Source organism: Juglans microcarpa x Juglans regia, chromosome 4D (assembly GCF_004785595.1).
Source record: "Juglans microcarpa x Juglans regia isolate MS1-56 chromosome 4D, Jm3101_v1.0, whole genome shotgun sequence".
Taxonomy (NCBI): domain Eukaryota; kingdom Viridiplantae; phylum Streptophyta; class Magnoliopsida; order Fagales; family Juglandaceae; genus Juglans; species Juglans microcarpa x Juglans regia.
The window spans coordinates 9,490,142-9,512,651 of NC_054600.1; the positions used below are offsets into that span (position 1 = coordinate 9,490,142).

Consider the following 22,510-nt stretch of genomic DNA (forward strand, 5'->3'; position numbering starts at 1 on the left):
TACAAACTTGTAAAGCAGTGCCTTCTAAAGGAGAGACTTGAGGACTTATGATTGCCAGCTCGCATGAACTTGAACAATCCTCATAAATTATAGAACATGGACTACTATATAAGGAAGGAGAGGAAGATATTAAAATGCCCAATTGCAAAAGAAGAAATAAGAATCATATACCTAAATATCATGACATGAGATTCTCACACAAAATCTTCACATGGAGCTTTAAAACTTTGCTGCCAACTCATTCCCCTCGCATCAACGAACATGGAACAATAAAATCCACATAAATGCAGGATCGTGAAGAAATTAGAAAGAAAATGAGATCTCAACTTATTAAGAAAGATAAAAGCTATCCAGTTATTCCTAGCACACAAAAGGGGCATCCTAAGAAATACATCACATCAGTGTATTTAAAGCTTGGGAGGGGGAAACAAAAACAAATATCCCAGCTCACATCTCATGGAATGGAGTCTGAAATATTAGCAAATCCTAAGCAAGTTGAGCAGCTAATTGCTGACGAATTCTTTCAGTTTTGGAGGGATTGGGCAAGAGTAATGAAAATCTTCAATAATTGGGTGAGTTATGCTGAAACTTTCAAGCTTTTAAGGGCAGTGGTAAGCAGAGTAAGCTTGTCAGGTGCTATCTGCTTGTATTCTCTCTCCAAGGCTGTTGCTGCCAGAGATTGTAGCTCTGGGCTTTCCTTGTCGTCCTTGTTCCGTCCTTTAGAAAGCTGTCCAATGGCAGAAGAACACTGCATAATGGGAGGAAAAGGTTATCCAGTCAGAAATTTGTTACTGCAAAACAAGGGCAAAAGGAAGAAACAGCAACATAGACAACTAGAACTAAAGATCAACAATCCACCAAGAAATTACCTCAGATAGAAACTAGATGAAAATTTTCAGGTGTGCACGCACACAAGGATATGAATGTATGAGGATAAAAAGAGACAGAGAAAGCTCACCAAGCAGATTCCAAAAAGCGCTCTGGTATTTTTGCCTCCTGTTAAGTCTATGGTGGATGCATAATATTTCTTTGCAGTTTGAAGGTGCTCCAGTCCACCAAGTGTATAAAGCACCTGTTTTTTCATATAAGAAAAGAAGAGGTGTTTGTTCAATGGTCATTTTTTTTTTTTTTGATAGGTAATCATAGAAATTTTATTAATAGAAAAGCTCAAGTACACAAGTAGTATATGTGCGAAAGAATCTAGTTAGGGTTTACAATCGAAAGAAGAAGGTCAAGAACATTGAGACCGTTACAAACAATGGTTCCCGCCCATAAAAGCAATGACTTAAAAAAGAAAATTTTTAGTTCCTCCATTGTTCTCTCACAATCTTCAAAGCTTCTTGCGTTTCTTTCCCTCCAAATACACCAACACAAATAGGCACCATACACCAAATGGCCGCCACCTATGAGTTACCTTGAATGCCTCGCCAACTTGCAAGAAAGTCCACCAATCCAAGGGGCATTACCCATGACAAACCTACTCTCATGAAAAAATCATCCCACATTCCCCTGGCCACCTCGCAATGTAGAAGCAGATGATCTACTGATTCCCCCTTCTTCTTACACATACAACACCAATCCAGCACAATTATCCGACATTTCCTTAGATTATCTGTAGTCACAATGAAGCTGTCCAAAAAAAGAAAGCCGCTTTTGAAGGAGCTTTTGTCTGCCATATACTCTTCCGTGGGAACATGGTCAATCCAGGATTCGTTAAAGCTTGGTAAAAGGATCTAACAGAGAAGTTTCCTTTCTTAGAGTGACTCCAGTGCATCTTATCCCCAGTGCTCCCTGGCATACTTACTGAATACAATGTCGTAAAGAACTCTAAGATAATCTCCATCTCCCAATCTTGGGCTGCTCTACTGAACTCAATATTCCATTGAGGGGGTCCATTTGAAAGAACCAAAAGATTAGCAATCACAGCATCCTTTTCTCTTGCAAGCTCGAAAATAGCAGGAAATGTATCTTGAAGGCTATGATCTCCACACCAATGGTCATAACAAAATCTTAAGCGAGAACCATCACCCACCACAATATGTTCATTTCCTAGAAAGGTCTCCCAATGCCCCTTATATATTTTCATAACTCCACTCCATATGTGCTTCATACCTCATTCGAGCCCCAACCTCCCCAAGCCTCTCCAAATTTGGAGTCTATAACCAACTTCCATAGAGTGTCCCTTTCGGTTTGGTACCTCCACAATCATTTTACCCAATAGAGCTTGATTAAATTTCGTCAAGTGTCGAAACCTTAGACCTCCCCCAGAAGTAGGGGTACAAACTGTTGACCAATTAACTAGATGAAACTTGAACTCATCTCCCAATCCACTCCAAAGGAAATCTCTTTGTAACTTCTCAATGCAATTAGCTACCTTCATAGGAAGCGGGAACAAAGACAAAAAATAAGTGGGTAAATTCGAAAGAGTGCTTTTGATCAAAGTCAATCTGCCACCCTTTGACAAATATAATCTTTTCCAAGAAGCCAATCTGCGCTCCACCTTTTCGACCACGCCATTCCATATCCTTTTAGATTTAAACGAGGCACCCAATGGTAAATCAAGATACTTTAAAGGCAGTGAAGATACCACACATCCCAAGAGTGTAGCTAAAGACTCCACACTTCATGGACCACCCCCACTGGCACTAACTCAGACTTCGAAAGGTTAATTCTCAAACCTGAAACAGCTTCAAAGCAAAGGAGTAGCACCCTTAAGGCTTGAATGTGTCCAAGATGTGCACCGCAAAAAATAAGAGTGTCATCAGCAAATAATAGATGGTAGATGTTAAGGTTCCATTCCCCACCGGAAACCATAGAGAAACTCCCCTTCCACCAGGCCCTCGATCATCTTACTTAAGGCTTCCGTGATGAACAAAAAAAGTAGAGGGGAAAGAGGATCTCCCTGTCTCAAGCCACGAGAGGAGTTGAAAAAACCCACTGGTGATCCATTCACCAAGATTGAGAATCTTACTGAAGAGATGCAAAATTCTACCCATTTTTGCCATTTATCCCCAAAGCCACATCTACCAAGAAGATAGAGTAAGAACTGCTAGTTGACGTGGTCATAAGCTTTCTCCATGTCTAGTTTACAAATCAGCCCGGGTTCTCTAGATTTTAAACGACCATCCAAAACTTCATTTGCAATGAGGATATGATCAAGGATTTGTCTACCTTTTACAAATGCATTTTACGGCCTCGAAATTAGCTTTTCCATCACCGAGCTCAATCTATTCGCAAGCACTTTGGAGAGAATCTTATACACCCCATTCACAAGACTAATGGGGCGATAATCTCTAATATCCGTAGACCCCATCTTTTTGGGAATAAGTGCTAAAAAGGTAGAATTAAGGCACTTTTCAAATCTAGCATTAGTATGAAACTCATGAAAGACTTGCATAAGGTCTTCCTTGATCACCTCCCAACAAGCTTGAAAGAATCTTATAGTAAAACCATTCGGACCCGAAGCCTTATCACTAACCATACCTCTTATTACTTTGCAGACTTCCTCTTCTGTAAACGGCCTCTCTAGCCATCCTGCACTATGCTGATCTATTGCTGAAAAAGTTAGACCGTCCACTTTTAGTCGCCAATTGTGCTCTTCAGATAACAAATGTAGATAAAACTGATAAAACTGCTCAATATATGGTTTTTTATTATTGTTTGATTCAAAGAAACTGCCCCATCTACCATCAATGTATCAATAGCGTTGTTCCTCCTGTGAGAGTTAGCCACCCTATGAAAGAATTTTGTACACCTATCCCCCTCTTTAAGCCATAGTGTCCTTGATTTTTGTCTCCATGAAATTTTCTCCATCAGAGTAACTCTTTCAAGTTCCGTGACGACCACCCTTGCAGAATTTTTCATGTTTAGAGAGTATTCTAGCTTCCTCCTCTCCCTCCAAACCCTGTAGCTCCTCAAAAAAAGAGTACCTCTGTTGAAATATATTATCAAAAACTTGTTCATTCCATTGCTTTAGGTCCTGTTTCAACGCTTTCAACTTTTTTGCCATTATGAAACTTGGAGAGCCTTGAAAGTTGTAAGCATTCCACCATAGTCTAACCTTGTCTACAAAACCATCCGTTTTAAGCCACATATTCTCAAATTTGAAATACCTTCTGCCCCCTTGGAAGCCTCCGCAATCTAGTATAATAGGGAAGTGATCAGAACAAATATGGGATAATCGTCTGTGAGCAACATCCAGGTAGTATGACTACCATTAGGAAGTTAACAAAAATCTGTCAATCCTTGACCAAGATGGGAATTCTTGGTTGTTCGACCAAGTGAACGTGCCTCCTGATAGTGGAATATCCATAAGATTCTATTTTGAGATGAAATCAGAAAATCTCTCATAGAAGGAGTGATGTGGGATACACCCAACCGTTTGCTTGGATATCGGGTTATGTTAAAGTCACCCCCAATATAGCTTGGTAACTCCCACCAATTAAGAAGTCCCGCTAATTCTTCCCACAATCGTCTTCTCTCCAAATCAGCATTTGGGCCATAAACTCCAGCAAATGCCCATTTAAAGTTGTCTTCTAGATTTACAAAGGAGCAACCTACGATAAATTCACCCACACAATCCTCCACTCTCTCCACTACCCTTTTATCGAACATAATTAAAACTCCCCCAGATGCACCTTTTGAAGGCAGGTAAGACCACCCGACATGTTGCCCTCTCCATAAGCTGCGAACTAGTCAGCTTGTAATAGTTTCCAACTTGGTCTCTTGCAAACAAATAATATCTCCCTTCCATTGACAAAGTAAATTTCTCACTTGGAGCCGCTTATTAAATTCATGCAACCCCCTTCCATGATATTATTTTTGACTTCATGGAACAACCATTTTACCCCTCCTTTGCCATGCTCCCCGACTGGAGCACATCTCTCCACCATCATCTTTCATTGCCCACTCAAGTTTCTTGAGTTCTCGTTCCTTTCTCTTAGCCAAGTTAAGGGATTGCTCGGATTTATGAGCATGCCCGGCCTCAATGGCTGTAAGAAACACCATAAATTCAGTTTCAAACCCTCGCAAGAAATCCCTACAACACCTAATATCCAATGCTGTCTAGATAACCCAATCAGACATCTTTGGATGAAATGAGTTGAAGAGGGACAGGTTCTTCCTCCCTATCCCTATTAGCCTCATAAATAACCAGTGTACCATCCAAATCATCCTCCCCCCCTCTTTCCACTGATTCTGTAATGGGAGGAACAGAAAACTGTACCTTGGCTGAAGAAATTTTTTCCAGCATCGGAAGAGTAGGCGGCACATAGTGGAGTTGTGGCCCAGCCACTTGCTCCGACACGTGCGAATAGTTATGTTCCTTTGTAGACAACCACGCCGTAGACAACATCGTACTATTTGCTACAACAATCGCCACCATGATGACAGGTGGTGGCCTAGACACCGCCGGCGACAAAGTCTGTGACGCCCTGACAGGTGGTGGCCTAGCCACTTGCTTCGATGTGGCTTGTACAGAGTTGTTCTCATTGTGCTTTGATCCCATTGTTCTCATCATACTAATTGTTGCAGTATTCGCCGCCGTGATGACGGGTGGTGGCCCAGACACCGCTGGCGACAAGGTCTGTGACACCACGACAGGTGGTAACCCACCCACAAGCTCTGTGGTGGCCCCATTTGGAGACTGCAAATAGAATTTCTCTTAAAAACTACACACTCATATTCACTATTTAATGTTTTATTCAACATTATCTTCAACCTTCTACCAAGATGACGAAATATTTAATTCATAAGCCTAAGCTAGTAGTTAAATAAAGAAGCCAACTGTTAGAAACGATAAGAGAGAAAGTAAAGCAAAATTGGAATCAATCACACACGACACACAAGATTTACTCAGTTCAGCAATATGCCTACGTCCACAAAGCTGCAAAAGTCTTTATTTAAGATGATAGTCGAATACACAATGCGGCAGTACGGCAACCATACAGAAATAATACAATATATATATATATATATAACATATATATAGTGTAAACCCTAATTAGCGGGTCGGTTCGGATCATCCAACCAGACTGCCACAAAAACAGAACCAGGCTCCACACAAAAAACCCAACACCAATTAGTACATAACCCACAACCAAGTACATATCCAGTAGTGTGAAACTTATTTCTTTCACATCCCCTCTAAGGATTGGCTTGAGCTCAAGTAACCAAACAGAACCGAAGATAGACACATAACCAAGCAATCCATGCAAACAGAGCTAAAGAATAACCCTATTGGACTCTAATATCATCTAAAAGACTCCAACCGAAGGCTTAAGCAAGTAAGTGGAGTGTCCACCTAGTATATAAACCCACAAGAAGGACCACACCAAACCAATGTGGAACTCATCTCTTTCATAAAAGAAACTATAGGATCAGGGAACTGCCATTTTGTATGAGCATCTTGAATAACAGATGGAAAAATAAAAGTTAGAGAACTAATAAAGCTAACGTATGATAGTAGGTCCATAAAATTGAGTCCTGATAAACATTTTTCAAGCATACCCTTATTCCAAAGCCCAACATTACAGAAAGGGGCAGAGAGGGGGAGAGCTTGAGGCTAGGGGAGGGGAGGAAAGCAAGAAGTTTCATGATAGCTTCAGGCCTTTATTCAAGCACACGTGATGAGAACTAAGAACTAAAGAAAGTACGATAGAGAGCAAGAAGTGTCCTGATAGCTTCAAGCCTTTATTCAAGAAGTATATAGAATCCCAAGTTTTTCTTGTAGCTGGATCCTTTGAAGAGAAAATCTTCTGAATGATTGTTCTATTAAAAGGCTGAGAACAGCATCCAATGCTATGTTGCCACGTAGCCCACCCATTAGACTAAGAATGGGACGCACCGCACTGAAACCCACATCCCTCACCCCCTCAAAACCCAATCCCTTCCTCGCCCCTCAAGCACCGAAACCCACATCCTTGGAGGACGACGAAACCCAATCCCTCCCTCATCCTCGTCTCCCTCTCATCAAATCCCTTGCCCCTCAAGCTACAAAACCCACATCCCTCACCCTCATTTCTTGGGTGCTCTTTGACGGAGAGTACATCGGCAAAGAGTGTTGGCCGTTTCAGACGATCCAATGGCATTGACCGGACAACCTCTGTTAGAGAGAGGATCAAGGTGCATATTAGGACTACGTCGTTTTCTGCTTCAAAGTATTTACCTGAAGAAGGAGATACCCATATGGACACAAAGCTGAGAGTAATCAGTCCGAGAAGTTGCCAGTAGAAGGTGGCCTTGTCTAATCATGGTCTTTCCCAGAAATTGCCCGAACGGTCCGAAGCCTACTATGCCTATTCTCAAAGTTCTTGAAGCCACATCAGAAGAGTGCTCCGATGAAACAGACATAGTGGACTGTGAGAGAGAGAGAGAGAGATGTAGGTTTTTCTTTTTCTTTCTGTTTTTCCCCCACTTGGAAGAGAGATGTGGGTTTATGTACTTTAAAGGTCTTTGGGTCCCTCCACCAACACCTTCAACTCCAGCCATTCTATGAGCTATGCACCAAAACAGAGTATCAGTAGCTATATTTTTTGGTGCAACAACTTTCATAATTCAACAACAATTATGAATATATGTGGATATATAGTTTAGTGCATCATCTTCTGTTCTTTGAGTTTGGAAGGCGAACTCTACCTTCAATTATAGTGAATATATGGTCTGGGTAGCATGCATGTAATGGAAAGGAAATAGATTTTTGGGCAACAATCGGATGTATTCATCTTCATGGATTTATTTCCTACAACGCTGAGGTGTCAATTGGCTATTGGGTGCTGCTTTAAACTCCAGAACGGACAGTACCGCTCCAAAGCAGAACTCTCCTTTGAAACCACAAGAATTCTTAGTTAGAATGGGATTCCAACTCAGCACCTTCTTTCTTCTTTTCCCCTAGTCTACCCAAGAACTAATTTTGTATCAAAGAACATCAAATTTCTCTAATTTGTCTCAGGGGAGGTTTGAATAGTGAGTTGAGATAAGATGAAAGTTGAATAAAATATTATTAGAATATTATTTTTGCTTTGGGATTTGAAAAAATTGAATTATTTATTGTATTTTGTATGAGAGTTTGGAAAAGTTGTAATGATTAGATAAGTATGAGATGAGATGAGTTGAGAGGCTCTCTCAATCCAAACAACCTCTTAGAAACTCGGGAAGACAATGTTTGAATGTTAGTCAGCCCAGTCCAACATACATTGTCCAACCCAAGATCTAAAGGTATTAGACAATTTCAATAGGGAAGGCACCATTCCATACAGAGAATGGAAATTATCATGGCACTGGTTAAATTTGTTTCCTGTCTGACGGATAGATTTGAAACATAAGGCGTTCAAAGTTTAAAATCTATGAAACTATATGCCCTACCTCAGGCTTTGTAGTTTCCAGAAGGAGCGCATAATTGTTTATATATCCCATGAAATGGAGGGGCAAAACCGGAATACAACATTAAAACAAGCAAATGCTAATGACTAGTAAAAGAATCAACTTACATCAGCATATGCTAAGTGGTATTGGGGAACCATGGGTTGAGATAATATTAGCTCCTCATAGCAAAATGCTGCTTGCTTGTACCTACGATATAAACGAAAGAGATTATGAAACACCAAGAGAGGAAAATTTGATAGCCACTAATTTCTTTACAAAAGCCTCACATTTGTAAGGAAACATATATATCAGCCAGCTCTCTCCAGGCATCATGATCAGCCATAAATCTGTTAAATGCAAGAAAGATAACCTTAGCAAGATGTTCAAATGAGAACTTTTCTTTCTGAGAACTGCTAGATCCACAAAGAGATTTCTCAAAAAGTGCACTCACAAACTGATGTGGCTTGATGTGATACATCAAATCTACTTCAGAATAAAAAGAACTTTAAACTCTGACGTACCACATGAAGCCACTCCAATTTGTGGATTTACTTTTATGAGATCTCTATCTGAATGAAACATTTCTCTTTCTTTTAATGGCTGTGTGTGTGCGTTGGAGCAAGACAGAGAAGCTTTTCGGATCCATCTCACATTTCAAGATATTTATTGAGAAATTCGATGGCCCCAGACATATTTCCTTGGGCCTTTGCCATAGCTACCCTCCTCTTATGTATTGCCTGCATGTGGAAAGAGCAAAGCAACTTTACACTAGAAGAATTTTTCTAAAATGAAATTTTACACTCCGACACTTAAAATCATATTATTTATTATCTGAGAGATCAGGAAACCTTCTTAGAGAGGAAAGATAAAATTATAATACAGTCCATTCTTATTTTTTATTTTCAGAAATAACAATATGACCTATTCTTACAAAAAAAGATGTTTCGCTTAATGAATGATCAGTTATATAAATTACTTGATCTAGTGGATTGTCTTCTAAAAGGCTTGAGTAAGCTTTTTCTGCCTCTTCCCAGGACCCATTTGCTTCAAGCAACAACGCCTCCAGCCTGCCTGCGATTTGTGACAGGATATATACCAAGCTGTCAAATACATTTATCACAAATAATAAAAAAAAAAAATCATCAAATATCAACAGCTTGTGAAAATACAATCTTCTCTGATTTATCCAATACTTTTGAAACCACCATGGGGTCAAACTAATTCTAAAACCGACTCTTTCCACTTCTAAATATCTTGCAATTTCAAATATAGAAACTTCAAAACTTCATCAACCCTTCATGTAACACCGCAAAACGCATTCAATGGTGAAGTATGATAAAGATGAATAAGGGCAATAAAGGTGCATTGATTATCAAGTCCCGCATAGGTTCTTTATTAGATGGATCTGAGCTTTATAATGATTACAAAGAGTCCCAATAGTAACCTTAGTTACTCCTTTTGTAATATAAGCTCAAGTGTGGTTTGGACTTTTCTTGGGTCATTACAATTGGAGTTCCTTGGAATTATTATAAATATCAATTCCAACTGGTAAGGAACCAATGTAGGACTTACACCCAATGCACCTTTATTGCACTTATTCAGTTCTATCATAGTCCACCTGCTCAATGTAGGATTTAGCAAGCGTTGCATAAAGTGTAGAAGAAGATTCTAAATTTGAAATTGAGGAAATCTCAAGCTAGATATAATAAGCTTATCTCCAAAATAATTAGTCAATATTACAATTATAGCTCCTTCGAATTACTATAAAGCCTTATTCCACTTAAATAAGGAACTAATATGTACATTCATCATACTAATTTGCCTTTACAATTTCTAACCCACCCAATTTGAGATTTGGCATGGCACTACAATATCCTCGTCAGCGTCCAAGCTGAAGACAGTGCCCAAGCACTACAAATTACTAGGTCAGCTCTGATATCATTTGTAACGGCAACAAAAAAGCTTAAGTCACATCTAAAAGCATACTCTAAAAGGACTAGTCAAGGTTGCAATTAGAGCTCCATGGAAGCAATGTAAATGAAAGCTTCACCTAATAAGGAACCAGCATAGGACTTTTTCTACAAAGTATACCAAATTTTAATAAAAGCACTAGGGACGCAACCCAAGTACATTAGGGTATAAATAGGAGAACACCTAGTTAAGGAAAGGAAGATGAGTAAAATTTCAGAAAATCTACATATGAGGAAAAAGCGGATATTTTTCTGATGGCATGGAACCCACCACGGCAGGTCCCTTCGAATGCAACCCTAGGGAGTAAACTCCAAATAAAAAACCATGGGTATTGTTGTGAGCATTTGTCCACTCACAAAGAGATTTGAGAGGGTTTAAATTCTGGCAACATTCTCTCTCAGTTTTCAAAATTATGGGCATTGAGTTCCTTCCAAATACTCCACATTAAAGACAAAGGAACAGTCCTCAATTACTATATGCACAAGTTGCCTCCCAGTTACGTCCCCAAGCTGACAAGAACTCCACCAGCCATTGGGGGGCCATCACCCACTAAATACCAACTCCCAGGAAGGTGAAAGATTGAAAACCACAAGGTCCCAGCCACTTCAAAATGAAGCAACTAATGACTAATAGTTTCACTCAATTCCAAGAAGGTGGAAAATTGAAAACCACAAGGTAACAGCCACTTCAAAACGAAGCAACAAATGATTAATAGTTTCTACACACTTCTTGCACATACAACACCAATCTATCACCATTATGCACCTCCTCAGATTATTCATCATTAAGATCTTCCCCAAAGCCATCATCAAAACAAAAAAAGGTCACATTTGAGGGAGACTTAATTCCACCATATATTCAATGCACTTTTATTATTGGGATTTAACGCAATGTTACACGTCATAAAACTGAGTTCTGACTCAAATGACATTTCCTTTACTCATAAAACTGAGTTGGGGAGAAAGTTGTGGGTTCAAGATCCACTGGGTGAGTGGGTAACTTAATAGTTTTTCATAAGTAAAAATAATTTTATGATGTTTATGCCTTTTCTTGGGGTGATTTGGTAGAACTACCACAAGGGGCGGGGGAGTGAATGGAGAGAGTGTGAGAGGCAAGCTATAATAAGTTCAAGAAAGCTTTATCCTGGGATTGAGTAAAGTCGCTGATTCAAAACACACAACAGATTGTTTGACATCATAATGTATACACAGGGAAGTTAAAATAAAAGCTTGTCCATATCCATTCAAATTCGATTCAAACTCAGCTTCAAATACACACTCTGAGTGAGCCCATTCAAAGGCTTGTTTGAACACATCTTTGGAGTGCTCTGAAGCGCTTCCTTTTGGCACATAACTATTTGGATGGCTTTCGTTGGAACTTTCTGCCGAAACAAATGTAAAACTTCATAGATGGTTTCTACTTGAAGACCTATTTACATGCTGCTTCAAATCACACCAATTAAAGAAATTTTCAATTCATTTTTTATTTCATATCTTTTATGGTTTCTTAAAGATTTCCTAGATATGTGCATCAATCGGTATCATAGCCAAGTTTTTTTTTTATAAGTAAAAATATTATATATATATATATATCAATAGGAGGAACCAAGTACACTGGATGTATACAAGAAAATCCCTAACCCATACTAGAGAGCTCCTATTGCCCCAAAAGCCCACGAAAAACTACCCAACATACATCAAGCCCGAGATAGAATAACTCACCCCTCTCCAACCCCAACCCCTTGTTTCCCATAGCCCAACATAAATCACACCTCCCAAAATACCCTCTATGCGAAAGACTTCCCAACATACATCAACCTCTATGCCCTTGACATGAGCTACCACCCTTAGCGTCATAGTTGATTGCACTAAAAAGACGCTTCAACTCCCTGCTTTTCTTGAAGCTTGATTTCGTATCACGTGAGTGGCTTGCCTCAATCGCAGTGATTAGAGCTTTAAACTGGTCTTCACATCCTCCATGTGAGATTCCCACAATATGCTGAATCTCATTAACTTTTTGCAAAACCCAATCCGAAGATGATTCATCTATATTGTTTAATGGAGGAAAAGATACCAAGGGGACAACGTCTTCCCCCGATGTAGCGCCCGACGTAGATCCAAATGGTACCAACAATAAAACCTTGTTTAGATCCTGTGCCTCCTCAACAACACCAATGGTACTCTCCAATGGAGATTTTGTGTTGGTAGCAAGCCCTTCACCTCTGGAGACCTTGTGTGTGCAACTTCAACGGACCCTTTAGACGTCGGTGTTACACCATGATCACAGGACGGAACCAGAGCCAAGGGACACATCGTTGTTATCTGTGTCTTCCCACAATGATCCAAGCCTTCCACAAACTCTACTCCTGTCGTGGACTTCTCAGATACCCACATACTCATAGCCAAGTTTCTCAACACATCATCTATATTTCACTAATTCAACACATCATCTATATGTCACTAATTTAAGACATTCATTTATCATATGATTCTCTCTTCAGGTTTTCTAATTAACTTATTACAACGAAGAATGCTTCTAACCATGATATCCTCTGCCCCAGCACCCCCACCCCCAACAAAAAAAAAAAAAAATCCAACCAATGGTGAAGAGTACAAGCCATATTTATTCATCTCCCATTGAAAGCAACAATTAGGGGTGGGCAAAAACTCCAGCGACTCCGACTCCAGCTGACACCCGCTCTGATTCCGATTTGAACAGAGTTGAAGTAATTGAAATTCGGAGTCAGAGTCGGAGTTATTTTAAAAAATATTGTCGGAGTCGGATCCGATGAACTCCAACTGATATATCTACTCTTTGTTCGCTATATTTCCTCCACTACCTTAATGTTTACCATTCTCCTAATAAAGAAATAAAAGTACTCATTTTCCTATGAATGTTTTTCCTTTTTCCTTTTTTTTTTTCACTTTTTTCACTCTTGTAGTTCGACTTTCAAATACTTTACTTTATTTGCTTCATTTATTGTTTCTAATCCTTGTATTCTCGTTCAACTGAAATAATTTTAGTTATAAAAAATAAAAATACCCTGACACCATCTATTTTAGTTATAAACAATATTCCGATGCTCTGCCTCTCGAACTCCGACTCCGACAACTCCGATCAGAGTCAGAATCTGCTCCTGATTGGAGTCAGAGGCCAACTTCGACTCCGACAAGTCGGAGTTCAGAATTGGGTTTTCCGACTCCGTTGGAGTCGAAGCCCAACCCTAGCAACAATACAATTTATAAAGACAAAATATACCTGCAAGCTTGCCTATCCATGCCCTTATTGACATATGACTGAAAATTAGGAGCCCATCACTTTCAGAAAGGCAATAAACTCATCACATAAGAAGTTTTCCTTTTGCATATGAGATATTGATACATAGGTACTTAGGATAATTAACAATATACATCGCAACCTTTTCTGATAAAAGTTCAGGCACACACACAGTTAAGGTTTGCAATAGGTTATTTCAACTTACCAACTCTTTTGCTCTCTGGAAATTTTTTGTGTAGAACCTTTATGCAGTCCTGTAAATATTCATATGCAAAGTACAATTAACTCTATTTTATAGTAAGATGTGTTCTATTGAAATGAAAAAAGGTAGCTACCCTAATACACATAAAGTATACAAGAGATCCACCTAATTAGCAAAAGGAAAGAGCAACAGAAATTCTAGAAAAGAAGAAATAGAAAAAGCAACACTATTTTGGACCACTATCCAATCATGAAGCGTATTAAGAAAGAATAAAGTGAGCCCCAACATGACTTTTCACGATCCTCGAAATTATGCTCATTTTGTTCTCTCCAAAAACACCACAATAAACAAGACAGAATCATCCTCCATAATAGTGCACATTCATTAATATCAAACTGCCCTTTCCCAAATGCTAGGAGATCCACCACTCAAGAAGGCATAATGCAATCTATCCCAAAAAGGCCAAAGATCTGTTCTGTAAAATGCTAGCAACCTCGCAATGCAATAGAAGGTATCCACTTTTTCCCCACTCTTCTTACACACTAATGATCACTACAACCTCGATTGATCACGTTATTTGAGGTAAGAATCTTCCTCAAAGCTGCTGTCCAAATGAAGAAATTCACTCTAAGGTCTATTTCTCCAAATTTCTTCCAAGGGAAGAAATTCAACTTTGAGACAAGTCAATAAAGCAATCCGAATACCAAATGCACATTATTAAACGAGTTGATACATGGTTCAAGTAATGATTAAAGAATGTATCAATGTATAAATACAAGTACAAATAGACTAGAAGAAAAATCTATCAATGCAAAAGGCTCTTGTTCCAAGCAAAGTGGACGAGCACATAGATTTGTGAGGAAAGTGTAGTTCACAGATTTTTCAAATTGAAAAATTATATACAATAAGTAATAATAAAACGTCATTCTTTTAACCCCTAGGGGTTGGCTCAAGTAGTATAGGCCTTGGACTTGGGGGTATGCTCCCCCCAGGTCCAAGGTTCAAATCTCCTTGAGTGCAAACAATCTCTAGGGGCCACACCCCACTGGTGAAAAGCTAGCGATTTAACCAGTTCCGTGTAGGAAAACTTCCGAGGGTGCGGTGCACGGGACTGGAGTTTACTCCGCAGGGGTGGGTCCGAAGGACCCTGCCATGGAGAGGTTCAACAACATCAAAAAATAAAAAATAAAAAAATAAATAAAACATCATTCTTTGATAGTTACCATATTATGATAAATTAGAAAGACTCAATGAAGTTAGCTTCGAACAATAAACGTGTCTATATTCATGCCCTATTAACATATGCTTCTCTACACCAACAATGATTGACAAGAAAAAGTACCTGCAATTGTACCTTCAAATTGCATAAATTGTGTATACAAAGACGAGAAAGTCATATGGGTGGTGCACATGTAGGAAAGAGAGATAAAAATGCAGTGCACCTCATAAAAACTTTACCGAAATTATTTGACATCTTACCAAAGAACTTGCGCATTCTTACAACTCCTTCCCCCTCCTCCCTAAAAACAAAAACCCAAAAACCCAAAAGACATGCCAAGAAATTATGTGTATGGCTGAGAAGTTATTGTCTTGAGACAATATGCTTTGTCGGTCAATATGATGCAAGAATTATGCCGAATGAAATAAGGGAGGGGCTAGCTTAACTAAATGAAGAGGTCGCACACAAAATAGATTTAATATCAAAGTTTTGAATACCGTTTTGGTTAAGACATTAGAACGAAATATTTCGGTACAGGTAGCATTTCGGGATAGTCTATATATAGATAAATTAATTATATATGTATAAATTATATTTCAAAATAACATCAATACAAGTATTAAAAATTAAAATACATATTTGTAAAACTCAATAATACTTGTAAGTTCTCAATCCAACTATTAAAAAAAATAATTACTCATTCATCACGAAAATGAGAGTAGGGATTTGATTTTCAATCCTTGAGAAAATAGAATTAAAAAAAGTTAAGAAAATAGTATTTAGATGTGAGAATTATAGACTATATATTAGACTATATAATAACTATTAGTATAGTTATATATTAGTATTAGTTATAAACTTACATATTAGTATAGCTATATAATATATAGACTATATATAATATAATTTAATATATATATTTTATGTTTAAAGCATATGATCAATTAAATTTTCATCTTCAAGATTATAAATTATAATAATATCATCTTATATATAATTATATTAATAACATACAATCAAACAAATTACAAATGTTCATATTTAAGATTAACATTTTATGTTATAATTTATAAATTATAATATGAAATTATTTCATAATACTATTATATAGTCTAATATATTATATAGCTATACTAATATATAAGTTTATAACTAATACTAATTTTTTTACTAAAACAGATTTTTTTAGTAGTGCAGATTTTGTAATAGGAACAGATTTTTAGAACAGATTTTTTGAAGCAGTTTTTTTTTTTTTATTAACAGATTTTTATTTTTTAATGATAAACTTACATTTTAGAAAACCGGAAAACCGGACTGGACCGGACCGGAAACCGGTAAAACCGTAGATACCAGTTTAGGAGGGTAACCGGTGCGTAATCGGTTTTGGAAAATACAAAACCGGTACATACCGGTTCGGTCCTAAATTTTGTCCAAAACCGGACCCGTTACACCCCTAGCTGGTATTGACCGAAACACACCGAAATAGCCGGTATTTGACCTGGTGTGAAACCCCTATCTCACCCATATCGGTTACTATCCAATACGGTACATACCGGCCGGTACGGGTACGGTATTCAAAACATTGTTTAATATGCCTCTGAGCTTATTGGAAATATGACAAACATGGACCATAGAGCTTCTGTAAGAACTCTGGCTGGGTTTCACAAAAATAACAGTGACACAGTCAAATCAGTGATGCAAGCATAAAACAGCATCACTTTGCATTCTTTGCAAGCAACAACTCTATATAAAAATGGTATTTTAAATATATTTGATAGTCTACCTATTCAATATGATCTGAGAAATTTATTGTGCTATCTATACGGGGAACTTAAACACAATCTGTACAAGTAAAATTATATGAGAAGCATTGTACCTTTGCAACATTAAGACATTGGCAATCCATAGCTGCAATTGCTACTTGCTCATAAAGAGTCCATTCTTCATCCAAAAATACATACTGGTCAGTCAGAAGTTCAGTTCAGCAAAAGAAGGGTCGTAGATTAAATGGGTCTAACAATTATACATAGCCACAAGAGTCAAAGGTATGGGGAGCAATTAAAAAATCTACCACTATAAAATATTATTAGAAAAGAAAGATGCGTTGGATTGCAAATTAAAATTGCCCGTCATGGGCTATGAAATTTAGTAACAATTTTCAAAGTCTATTTGCCAGATTAAATAAGATACGTGGGTGCTGGTGCCAAAATAACTAGATTGCCACAGACGCCCTAAGGCCTTGTATGTTTTATAATTTCAACCTTGTATATGCTTATATAAATCAAAACATCATTTCGGATTCAGATGAATTACTAACACAAAAATTACATTCTTAAAGAGAAATTGGTGCACAAATCCAATGGAGAGAGCCTCAGACCCAAGAGTTAACTTTACATTTTATTCGATACAGTGCAAAATGAGAGCTTGGCATACCACTTCAAAGGAAAAATGCCCAGGACCCCAATATTTCACATCAGAGTTTTAGTAGAGATGATACAGAGGGATCAGAATAAGACTTCAGAAAAACAAAACAGGATTTAATTAGAGCCCAAGTTCAAAAGAGGAACTCCCTTATCACAGATCTAGTGATTAGTAGATTGCTTAGTGTGTACATGATTGATTCAAAGAACTAGATTACACTATCAAACATTTAGTTCTGCATTAGTATACATCTATCCCTTATGCCTTTTAGCATGGTCAAGAGATCTAAGACCATGCTTGACAATGAGAGCCTAATATTATAACCCAATGCAAATTACACTTTGTAACATCCAGACCCAAATTTTACAGGCTTTATAAGTTTGGACCACGGGCACAATTTTGTTAAGGCTGGAAGGAAGATTATTGTATTGGGCCTATTAGCCCGTAAGTATTATTTGAAGATCTAGTATTGAGGAGATAGGATTGGATATGAAATTATGGACCTAGATTCAAAATGGAGTAGGTTTGGCCCATTAAGCCCATATTGGATGGATAAGCCCAAGTATTTTCTAGCCAAAACCCATTTGATTCTTGGCTGTTAAATTCCTGATAATTGGAAACCAGCCCCATTTATGACTCCTAAGTGGATCCAAAGAATAGCAATATATTTACCCTAGAACTCCTAGCCATTAGGATTCTTAGAACCCAGTTTCAAAATAAACTGAGTTAAATTCGTACAGCCCTATTATTAGATTTTTTAGGTCTCACTAAAGGGACTGTATGGCCTAAAAAATAGAAAAATAGAGGTTGCTGTGAGTTTGGAAAGTTTTTTATAGCAATCCCATGTGACGTTCTTCAAGAAAATCAATCCCTAACCCTAGATAACTGCTGCAATTTCAGGATATTGAAAAAAGGAACCAGCCTCACCCTATCAAGTCCAACCATTTTCCAGCAACTACAAGTAGGTGGTTATTGGCATGTTTGTTATCAATAGAAGCAAAAAGGTAAGTAGCAGATCTTACCCTTACATGTATGGTAAAAAATGTTTTTTTAAGTATTATGTATGTATGGCCCTTTATTGAAAGCCCCTTTTTACATATCAAGTTATGATGAAAGTGATTTTTGAATGTCATGTTATTATGTGTTTTACATGCATCATGATATGTTTTCATTTATGATTACAATGAGCTATGCTATTATGTGTTTTGCATGCATCATGGTAAGAAAGATAAACAACAAGTTAAGAAAGAAGCTTTAAGAATGGTCATAAGAGATGCAGGGTACCAATGCAGTTATGGGTGGATGTGCAAGCCACAGACTTAAGCGTGATCCACCATAGTATGTTATAATAAGTTAAGCAGTTCCCCTTGTGGTCATAGGTAGTAGAACCGGTGCACAACCCTACACACAGGGGTTAAGGTGTGTTGGCCACTAAAGGAAGGAAAAGACAAGTTTAACGAGTTATGCACAATACATGTTACTTGTTTATGTTAGTAGAAGTATTGAGTATGCACACTTTCAAGAAAACCCTATGTTTATTATGTTTACTGTATGATGTACTATTTATTGAGCATTCAGCTCATTTTGATTGTTTGTATGTTGTTTTATGTTTATAAAATGTCCAGGTAAAGAAGATAGTGTTGATGAGCTGACAGCCAAGCATAGATCATGTGTCATGGGATTTTCAGACTTAGGCCTCATTTGTTTTCCATAACTCATCTCAATTCATCTCATCTAATCATTACAACTTTTTCAAATTTCTACATAAAATAAAATAAACAATTCAATTTTTTCAAATCCCAAAACAAAAATAATATTAAAAAATATATTCTAACAATATTTTGTTCAACTTTTTAATTTTAATCTCAACTCATCCCATCTCACCTTCGAAGACAAACGAGGCATTAGTTAATAAGTGTTTTTGTCACAAAAATATTATCAGTTTGAATTTTCTTGCTATGAGATTATATTTTCATGTCATGTTTTTTTTTTTTTTTTTTTGGGAATTTATTTTTCAATAAACTAGGTATTTTTATCAAGTTGGGTCTCTTTAGCAGGCACAGTTACGAAAGTTTCGTAACACTCCTAACCTACGGGAAGGGGGTGTTACACACTTGCATAGGCATATGAAAATATTAATTAAAATTTTCCTCCCATAGTTGTAAAGAGAGGGTCGTACTCCTGGATCCTTGATGAACATTCAAAATGCGAGGTGCATGCCAGTTTTACATTTCTTACCTTAGACAGATGATTTGTAGCCTCGCAGATGACACATTGGCAGGTATTTTAATATGCAGTAACACAGTCAATACATTAGAATGGGTTTTGATCCAAATTCATACAGTCTTGGGCACCGCAGTCCCATGTTTCTTCTTCTTTATAGCCCTTAAGACACTTTGTGAACGAAGTGATGAAAATATTTCCATATTTTTGGCAATGAATACCGTAAATTTTAATTATAGACACTACCAGATATCCACAATTGGCTAACTGTAATTCTCTCTCTTCACTGATGTGCCCTGAACAGGTTTATACTGAGTAAGTTTTTTCCTACCGTGAGCTATTTAAAAAAGAATGGCAGCTTTTAAACAATTTCCACGACTTCAGTCAATGGTGACTCATTGATAATTAAGCTAAAATCATCTCTTTGAAGTCCTATTTTGACACAATTGGAACTCACAAGGTACTCCTATTAAAGGAAAAAAGGTTCTGTTTTACTATCTAAAATAGGAGGGTGCTATCATTATTATGCACATCCAAGTTCACCAAAATGTTCCACCCAAAACAATACCTCGCAATTGTAATCAGTTGAAAAGGGTAAAAAAATAAAAAATAAAAAACTCAAGGAACCCATAACAAAAACCTCGCATCAATATCATTTGAAAATACTGCAGAATAAACATAACCCAAATGAATAAACACAAAACTAAGAAGAATAAAGAATCCAAAAAATTTCACAATCCAACACAATTCTGTTCTATTCCCAATTCAAATCATTCTTAGCACTAAAACCACAGAACCCATTTCGAATCACCAGAAAACAAGCTTAGAACTCACCTTCCGGGCCGAGGCTGGATCGCTTTTTGGGATCCCTGAGGATCGACAACCCATGCTTCAAAACCTTCTCGGAACGCCGGACCTTGAGCTTCCTGACCAGGCAGAGGAACTCCCAAGCTCCTCCTCCTCCATTGTCCACCTGGTTCTCCAGATTGCTCAACTGAGTCTCCTCCGTCTTGCTCACCATCTTCACCAATCCACACTCCACAGGGTCAACCGCAGAGAAAACCAATGGCTTAACAACTTTTTTCACTCTTCAGCGTACGTGTATTTCCACTCTTTTCCTTCCGTTTTTAACTTTTAGAGACAATCTTAATTCTTTAGCCTTAGGTGTGTGATTTAGAAAAAAAAAAATAATAATAAATAAATAAATAAATTCAGAAAAAAGACGTGTCATTTAGGTGTGTAATACGAATTTATTATATTCACAAAATATTCAAATTACCTAATTCTTTTTTATATTAATACGGCAAGTTTTTACAATAGAGCTGGTTTGGATAGTAAGTTCAGATAAAATGAATTGAGATAGTTTTTAAATAATAATAAGATATTTGAATTGAGATAAAATGATTAAATTAAAATGTTTTATTGATTTTTGAGAAAAAAAGAAAGAAAAAGTTGAATAAAAATATTATAAAATTAAAATATTGTTAGAATATTATTTTTATTTTAAAATTTGAAAAAATTGAATTATTTTTTTATGTTTTATTTAAAAATTTTAATAATTAGGTAATGATTAGATAAAAATTTTGAATATTTAAAATTAAAAAATATTTATGTTTGTAGTGTTTAAATATTAAGATAAAGTAAAATGAAATAAAATAAAATGAGATAGAAGCATCTTTCTATCCAAATTAAGCATAATAGTCTATTTGATGTGTCAATAAAGACGTTTGCATATAAATTTATTCTAAAAAAACCTATTTACAAAGTCGGTAATTGACACATTGCCTACCACACCAATTGGAATAAAATAAAATAGTGATTTTTGACTTTTTTATTAGTTGTAATGAGTTTTCCAACAGGTGGTGTATTGACATACCTAGGGAAACTTAAAACAAAACATCAATAATATGGTACAAAATGGTTTGGTGTAGTTTGGAAAGTAAGGAAAAATAAGATAATTTTAGATAAAAGTTGAATAAGATATTATTTTTTAATATTATTATTATTTTAAAATTTGAAAAAATTAAATTATTTATTATATTTTATACGAGAATTTTAAAAAGTTGTAATTATAGGATGAAATAAAATGAAACGCTTTTACTGTCTGGGACCCAAATGCTCTCTCACAAAACCAATGGAAAGAGGAAAAAAAAAAGTCCCTCCTACTTATCATCCATGATATTGATATGATATTTTCTACCAATTATTAATTAAATTTTATTTTTATAAATAATAAATTCAAGATTTGATAGATAATGTTAAATCAAAAGGATGTGAATGTAATATACAAACAGCATTTTGTACACAAATATAACTTTTAATTTGGATACACGAGATATAAAGAACAACTTGAAATCTCTTTATTTTTAAATACAAATTAAATCAGCATCCAATATTCATAGGAGATCAAATTGTTTTTTGTGTGATGTCTATAATCGGAACTCAACTCCAAGCTCTAGTATTCTTTCTTCTTTGTAAGAAAATATTATGAATCTGGCAAGGGAAAAATGAGAAAAATAGTCGGTAATGATTTTCTTATTTGTGGCAACTGCATTTTTCTCCTTGTTAGATTATTGATATTGTCTTCTTTTGATGGAGTTTAAGGGCTCGTTTGGTTTCTTAACTGTACTTAGCTGAGTTTGATTCAAATTTAGACTTCTTCTAATATCTAAACACCCAACTTTCAAATCATAAAACTCATTTTAACTCAAAACTTTTTTACACGTGGGACCCACAACATTTTTTTAACTTTCCATAAATATATCTAAATTCATCGTAACATCCAAATGTATTTAAACTCATCTTAGGTGGACCTCACATAACTCACTTCACCATCT

At 36.6% G+C, this 22,510-nt stretch overlaps 1 protein-coding gene across 1 annotated transcript; it reads right to left on the reverse strand.

Annotated features, from left to right (window-relative positions):
• Window positions 1–142: 142 nt before the first annotated feature.
• Window positions 143–20,859, reverse strand: LOC121259905 (ER membrane protein complex subunit 2-A). The gene is made up of 9 exons (XM_041161709.1): window positions 20,508–20,859; window positions 16,906–16,970; window positions 13,814–13,862; window positions 9,338–9,432; window positions 9,013–9,098; window positions 8,649–8,708; window positions 8,487–8,568; window positions 959–1,072; window positions 143–748 (listed from the first exon to the last, which is right to left on the reverse strand). The coding sequence occupies exons 1-9, from the start codon at window positions 20,692–20,694 to the stop codon at window positions 578–580; spliced, it is 909 nt and encodes a 302-aa protein (XP_041017643.1). The 5' UTR covers window positions 20,695–20,859; the 3' UTR covers window positions 143–577.
• Between the last annotated feature and the right edge of the window lie 1,651 nt (window positions 20,860–22,510).

Excerpts from the sequence above, each read along its gene's own strand:
- LOC121259905 (XM_041161709.1), bottom strand. The coding sequence starts at position 20,694 with ATGGTGAGCAAGACGGAGGAGACTCAGTTGAGCAATCTGGAGAACCAG. Across the intron at positions 16,971-20,507 it reads ATCCAGCCTCGGCCCGGAAG|AATGGACTCTTTATGAGCAA; the intron begins GTGAGTTCTAAG and ends TTTTGGATGAAG. Across the intron at positions 9,433-13,813 it reads TCCAGAGAGCAAAAGAGTTG|GCAGGCTGGAGGCGTTGTTG; the intron begins GTAAGTTGAAAT and ends CACAAATCGCAG.